At 35.0% G+C, this 7,356-nt stretch overlaps 1 protein-coding gene across 1 annotated transcript; it reads right to left on the bottom strand.

The window, feature by feature from the left end:
- Nucleotides 1-3,211: 3,211 nt before the first annotated feature.
- Nucleotides 3,212-6,856, bottom strand: LOC111916913 (proton pump-interactor 1). The gene is made up of 7 exons (XM_023912565.3): nucleotides 6,697-6,856; nucleotides 5,639-5,990; nucleotides 5,363-5,557; nucleotides 5,082-5,261; nucleotides 4,806-5,000; nucleotides 4,087-4,710; nucleotides 3,212-3,715 (listed from the first exon to the last, which is right to left on the bottom strand). The coding sequence occupies exons 2-7, from the start codon at nucleotides 5,939-5,941 to the stop codon at nucleotides 3,395-3,397; spliced, it is 1,818 nt and encodes a 605-aa protein (XP_023768333.1). The 5' UTR covers nucleotides 5,942-5,990; nucleotides 6,697-6,856; the 3' UTR covers nucleotides 3,212-3,394.
- Between the last annotated feature and the right edge of the window lie 500 nt (nucleotides 6,857-7,356).

The raw sequence follows: 7,356 nt of genomic DNA, 5'->3' as shown, positions 1-7,356 counted from the left end.
ATAAAAAGTTAGGGAAGGGCTTCCCACTCATTCATTGGGTTTTATGTGAGGGGAAGAGAAGTGAGGGAAATGGGGGTATGGCCCACAAAAAGTGAGGAAAACTTCCCTCCCACACCCTCCGGTCTAATACCAACAAACGCATTGCTCATTTCTAAATACCCAAAATAACCCTGAAATCAAACACTACCTAAATCGAATTCAAGAAAAATATACGGAATCAAATGCATAAAGTGTAAATCCATATCAGAAAAAACAAACAAACAAACAATTTCTAAGAAGAAGAATATAAGAAGGAATCAAGGATTAACACTATCTTAGAACCAATGTTCAACCTTGCTTTAATTTGAAGAAATCGGAGTTTGATAATCTTTTTGATAAATCGAACGTGTTAAAGATTGAGGTTTATATGGATCGGAGGAGTAATCAAATTTATGGGGTTTGGAACTGGTACATGTACACTTTAGGGAGTTATAATGGTGGGTTTGGATTAAAAGGTGGTTGCGGGTGGTGGTGGTAACCAGGGATATGTATTCGTGGTCTTTTAGAAGAATGGGATATTGCAGCGCCAAACGATGAAGAAGGAGACCGAAGGAGGAAGAAGGATTGCCGACTGGTCGTGCGTGTCGTGATGTTTTGGAAGGGCCCGTTTTGGAAACATCACATCTTTCTCTCTCTTTGACATCTCTAACTTTAAATAGGGGGCATAATTATCCATTTACCATTAATATCAGTGGACGGATAAAAAAGAACCATGGATAAATCACTTCCCCTCTTATATATACTTGGGAATACACCCTTGTTTTTTAAGAGGGTATTTGGAATTACATTTTGAAACATTTATTTAAACCTCCAACCATAAGTCAATAAGTCCTCTTTAAAAAATATTTGGATTAAATTTAATAGTAAAAAAATCAATAAGTTATTTTTTTTAAAAGAGAAATTAAATATCTTTTTATTTTTATTCCTACTTATCCTCCTACTAGGGATGAAAGTGGATCCAAACCCGGACCGGATGGACCCAGACCCGGAAAACCTGGAACCGTTTAACGATATTTTTTAGAATCGGAAATCGGACCGGTATATAGGAACCGGGTCCGGTTCGGTTCCGGGTAAAGTGGGTCTAGAACCGAAAAACCCAGAAATAGGAAAGTGGGTAAGGTAGAACCGGGTCAAATGGGTTTAGAACCGGAAAACCCGATTTGCCAATGGTTTTGAAGTCGTCGACACCAATTATGTTTTAACCTTAAACTTCTCAAGAAAGGAGACCATTGCTCGACAAGTTACAAAATCTTCACTCACGGGGATTACCACATCTCGTGCAAAGGAACGATCTATCAAAACAGATTCAAAACAGCTTTGATATGTCATTTTTAAAGGGCTGTAAGTGACTCAATACACATGCAAATTAGGTATTTCCAGAGTCTATAACTATTGCCAAACAGTGAACTACAATTTAAAAAAAAACAGCCCAAACGGACTCATAACGAAGTAGATATGACAGTTTAAAGTTAACTAAAATTCTACAATAATGCTGTAACAGATTCAAAACAACTTTGATATGTCATTTTTGGAGGGCTGTAAGTGACTCAATATACATGCAAATTAGGTGTTTCCAGAGTCTATAACTATTGCCAAACAGTGAACTACAATTTCAAAAAAAATCAGCCCAAACGGACTCATAACGAAGTAGATATGACAGTTTAAAGTTAACTAAAATTCTACAATGTTATAACAGATTCAAAACAGCTTTGATATGTCATTTTTGGAGGGCTGTAAGTGACTCAATACACATGCAAATTAGGTGTTTCCAAAGTCTATAACTATTGCCAAATAGTGAACTACAATTTTAAAAAAATCAGCCCAAACGGACTCATAACGAAGTAGATATGACAATTTAAAGTTAACTAAAATTCTACAATAATGTTGTAACAGATTCAAAACAGCTTTGATATGTCATTTTTGGAGGGCTGTAAGTGACTCAATACACATGTAAATTAGGTGTTTCCAGAGTCTATAACTATTGCCAACCAGTGAACTACAATTTTTAAAAAAAATCAGCCCAAACGGACTCCGAATGAAGCAGATATGACAGTTTAAAGAGGGCTAAAAATTCAGCAACAATGCAGAAAAAAAAATATCTTCCTTTTCATACTCGTAGAAAGCTTTCTAAATCCACCGCGATCTTCAATAAGTCGTAAGTTGAGTTCCAACGAGTGGGACAATCGTTGCACAAATTTTTGGTTGATTCCACATCTAAATCGGTTCTTTGTCCCACTAAACCCGGACCGGTCCATTTAACTCGGTTCCGGATTTTTAAACAAATCCAGTTAAAAAAACCCGGATTAACCGGACCCGTTAGACCCATACCCGGAGCCCGGATAAGAGTAATTTTGAAACCCAATACCCGGACCGTTTAAGCATTTTCCAGTTATACCGGTTCCGGTTCCGGTCCGGTTTTCCGGTTCTAAATCTCATCCCTACCTCCTACCCATATGAAGTAATGACAAATGTCTTAAAATGTTATTAGTTTGATTAAAATTGGACACATATCATAATTTCACATGGATAGGAGATAGAAATAAATGGTATTAGGATATTTAATTTTTCTTTTAAAAATTTTTGCCTATCTTTTAAATGGTATTTTAGCTTTTACAACCTAAACATTTATAAGAGATTTTGAAAAGTTAGATATTTTAACTTATTAAAATCTTTCTTAAGGGCTTATGAAAAGTTATTTTAAAAATCATTTTGTCAAATATTTTTTTTGACTTAACGAATTTTCAAAAGCTCAATAAATTAATAAGTTTTTTTTTTTAATTAAATTTCAAACAACCTCTAAAGAATCGGGTCTATTTGGTTTTTTGATTTATTTTAAAAGAGTTGGATATATAAGGATTTTTTTTTAAGTTAGATACATAAGAAAACCTTTTTATTTTTTACCATGTTTTTATAAATAAAATTAAAACCACAATACTTGTTTAATTTTTTAGAAGTACTACCCTTGGTAGAAAACTCACTTGATAACTAGTTAAAAAAAACCGTTTCGGATATTTTGTCTCCTAATCATCACCTAATAAAATAATAACAATAACAACCACGTTTATCACATAACATTATCATCATGTTTCTTATCAAAAAAACCAAAATGTCAAAATTACACTACCCCCAAAAAAAAAAAAAAAAAAAAAAAAAAAAAAAAAACAAGTTCTACTTCTCAAGTACATGTTTCCAACTACCTCTTTCTAAACCATATATCAAGTCCTCAAACTTCAAATACAAAATATAAAAGAAAAAAAAAAGAAAGAACGAATCCAAAACTAAAAAACAAAAAAACGACATTACTTTCAAGATTGATTCCAATTCCGATTCCGGCCCATTCCTCCGATTCCGTTGTCTACGCGTAAAACTTATACCCGACTGCTAAAAGCACAACAACAATCGCAGAAGCAGCAGCAGCATAATAATACATGTAGTTGTTTGACTTCTTACGTTTAAGTATGACTTTTGAGATCGATTCCGGTCCTTTTCCCCTAATGCTTCTGCTTCTTATTTTTGCATTATTCTCTTTCCGCTCTTTGGACTTCACCGGAATCTTGACTGTTTCGGTCGCCTTTTCTTCCTCTGGTGCCTCTGCCGCCTCTTCCGCCACCGCTTCCTCCGCCTCTGCAGCTGGTGTAGATGCCTGCATCTTCTTCTTCTCCTTCTTCTCCTTATCCTGTAACAAATCACACAAACCTCATTAATGAAATGCAGGATTACCACAAACAGGGTAATGGAATGAGTCATTAGATTCTATGATGGAATGGGAAAAAAAACACTAGTGTTTAGGAGTGAAAATTGACAAAATAGAAGGAATTTTTTGTTCGATTCCATCTGACAAAACTAACAGCAATTCTGTCTTTCCAACGGAATGAACCATTCCATGGAATCTGTGATTCCATTCCAATGGAATGGTTGGTTACATTCCATGATGGGTATGGAGTGAAAACCAAGAAAATGGAAGGAATGGTAAGTAGAATTCCATCCGACAAAAACAAAAGTTTTTCTTTTTTTCATTCCAACGGAATCAATGATTCCATTCCATACCTTGAGTTTCTTTTCGGCTTCCTTCTCAGCTTTCTTTTTGGCTTTGAACGCCGCTTTTTCTGCAAGCTTCTTCTTTCTTTCCAAAGCTTGTTTTGCTTTTGCAATCTCCTCCTCCCTCTTCAACTCCTTCAATTTCGACTCATCAACTTCTTTCACTTCCGGTTTTTTCTCCACCCTAAAAACTTCCTCCTCCTCTTCTTTTTCTTCAACTTTTCCCTTTTTACCCTTCACAACACCATTCGCATTCACCTCTTTCTGGGCTTTATCATCTTTTTCTTTCTCAACCGGCGTCGGAGTTGGCAGAGGAACAGGATCTTCCTTCGGTTGCTTCGCCTTCGGCTTTGCTACAACCTCCGCCTCCGGAACCGGAATTGGTGATTCCGGTGCAATCAACGGCTTCTCTCCGGGATTCCTCATACGCCCATCTTTGCTTAGTTGTCGAATATCAAGCGATTGCAATATTCTTTTCTCATAATCTTCTCTAAACGCTTTACTCCCATTCCATTGTAACATAAACTTGTCCACCTCCGAGGTGGAAAGCTCTTTAAGGGCGTTTACGTCTTTTTCCGCCGCCAGCCTTCTCGCGTCATTCAAGAGAGTTCGGTTCTGGTAAAAACAAGTATTCTGAAAAAAAAACACAAAACCCAAGTAACTATCAAACAATGTCACAAAACACGAAATATATTATTATATATCCATAACCAAAAAGACCAAATTACCCCTTCTTCACGTTTATTCCTCAACTCACGAATCTTGTCATAGACTTTGTCCCTTTTCTCAACAACCGCATGCAACTCCTCCTCTAGAGATGCAATCACACCATTTATGGCCTCTTTTTCAGCCTCAAGTGTCTTCACTTTTGCCTTTATAGCTTGTTGATCTTTGCGGACCCCATCAAGATCAACACCAATAAGCTAAAAAATACAAAGAAAGATTAATAAAGTTTGTTTCTTTTTTTCTATGGCGTCACTTTTATAAACAATGGTTTGACTTACTTTGACCTGGTCTTGAATGGCATCTTTTTCACCAACAGATTTCTGAACTTCAGCCCTCATAGCAGCATTGGCAATAACTTTATCTCTTGTCCCTTCAAGTTGTTTGATTTCTCTAATGATTTGTTTTTCTTCAGTTAGAGTAATACTTTCATGTTGAATGCGATATTGCATACTCTTAATCTACACAAAAAGCAACCAAAAAAAAGAACAACATTCACAAACAAGAAAACAACTTTCAAGAATTTAATTCTTTAACTATATATGTTAAAACCAAGACTTACAACATCATTAAGCTCAGCCTCAGATGAACAAATGAAACTTCTATTGTCTCTATTGGCATCTCTTGGACCCCTTAACTTACCTAATGCTTGTTGTAGAGGCTCAATTTCTTTCCTTTTCTCATCCATGATTGACCTAAATTGGTTTTTCTCTTCAACTAAAGCCTTCAATTGGCCTATCACTTGTGCTCTTTCAGTCTACAAAATTCAAGAAAATAGTGAGACAAACATTTAAATAATAAGGTCAAGATTGATAAAGATTAACTTTTTCTTTAATACCCTTTTTGCCCTTAGCTTTTCAGTGATGGGATCACGGGCCTGATTAAGTTTTCTAAGCTCCTTATCAGCCTGATCGAGTTTTGCTTTCAGGTTTTGGTCTTCAACTGTTCTGTATTTAACAAAATAAACCGAGTGAAACTTTTTTGCTTCTGGCCATTCATCAACTGCATTGTTTGGAAAGCTGATTTCGGGTGTTTTTTCTACTCGAACAGAATCAGATTCGTTTTCAGCAACATGTCCATTCTCTTTCTTCCCATTCTCAACAGACACATGGACCAAATCAGACTCACCATCGATACCCATGATTTCTTCAAGATATGATAACTTGAATAAGCCGTAAAACTCGAAAATCCTGATGAAATAAGAAGAAAGGAATCAGTCAAAATAGATAAGATAACACCTTTTTGATTCAAATTTGTGAAAATCGGGCGCTTCAATCTAAGGAAAGTTAGTTCATTTTACAGTTTATCTCGGTACTATTACAGCGAAATTGATTCTCGAAATCTGATTGCTTTTAATCTAAGGTAATCAAAAGTTTTGAATTATAATCGGCTGTTTGCTAAATAAACTTCAATTCGTAAATCAGTTTAAAGGCGCATCCAAGACGATTTTTCTTGTTCTTCATCGTATGAAATAGAGGTGATGATTAAACATTTATTAGTGACAATCAATCAAGTGAATCATCCCCGAAAAGACAAGATCCGGAATCAGGATATATATAGGTAATAAATCTTCGAAAACAATCAATCAAAAGAATCAAGAGTTCACTCGCGTCCATTCATCGATATTAATCGGAATTCTAAACCAGATACAGATATAAGAATTCAAAAACCATTTAAGATCGTAGGCTTGACGAGATTTGAATTGTACACATCAATAAACCAAAATTCAAAAATCCCAGATCCGATTCAACAAGAATTACCCCAGATTATCCACAAGGATCGAGATCGATACGAATAAACAAGGAATCAAGGGAAACGGATAGGGTAGAAAGAAACGAAAACCAAAAACAGTAAAATTACAGAAATGAATAAATAGATATGAGAAAACAGTCTTACCAGAAATCGAAAGAACAGAAGATGTATTACAAGTGAAGCCTGATTTGGGTAAAAAGCATCCCTGATCGAGATACAAAAATGGTCAGCGAGGGTTGATAGATCTCTGTGCCTTTTGGGAGTTTGGGGTTAGAGAGAGAAGGAGGTCCGGCGTTTACCGATTGTGTGTGTATATATAGATGGATGTAGTGAAAGTAGTCGGCTCCTTTTGGTTGTATGTAAATTAATAGTTCTTTTTTTTTTTCTCATTTTAGATACTTCAACAAATAAAAGTAAAAAAAGTGGATTGTTATTTTTGTTATTGATTTGCCTAAAATGAAACAAATTATAAGTATATTGTTACTTTTAGTATAGAATATAGAGAATAGAATCATAATAGCTATCTCTAGAATATTTTTCTAGAAAATAGCCATGAATATTAGGAAAATGTCTTACATAACCACAATTTTGGCCAACACAATGTCTGTCATTTTTTGAGATGATGACTATAAAAATTTTAGATTGACTACAAAAATCTAATTTTTTTCTTTGAACTTTCATGTCTTTTATAACAGTGTGTTGATGATCTAAATCTTTTTCATTGTGTGTTTTGTAACATCAATGGTCATATTGCACTCCAAATTTTATGGTTGGGAACTCATATATATATATATATATATATAT

The sequence above is a fragment of the Lactuca sativa genome, chromosome 9 (assembly GCF_002870075.4).
Source record: "Lactuca sativa cultivar Salinas chromosome 9, Lsat_Salinas_v11, whole genome shotgun sequence".
NCBI classification, from domain to species: domain Eukaryota; kingdom Viridiplantae; phylum Streptophyta; class Magnoliopsida; order Asterales; family Asteraceae; genus Lactuca; species Lactuca sativa.
Note: the sequence above shows the minus strand (reverse complement) of the source record. Positions and strands in the feature narration are given on the sequence as shown.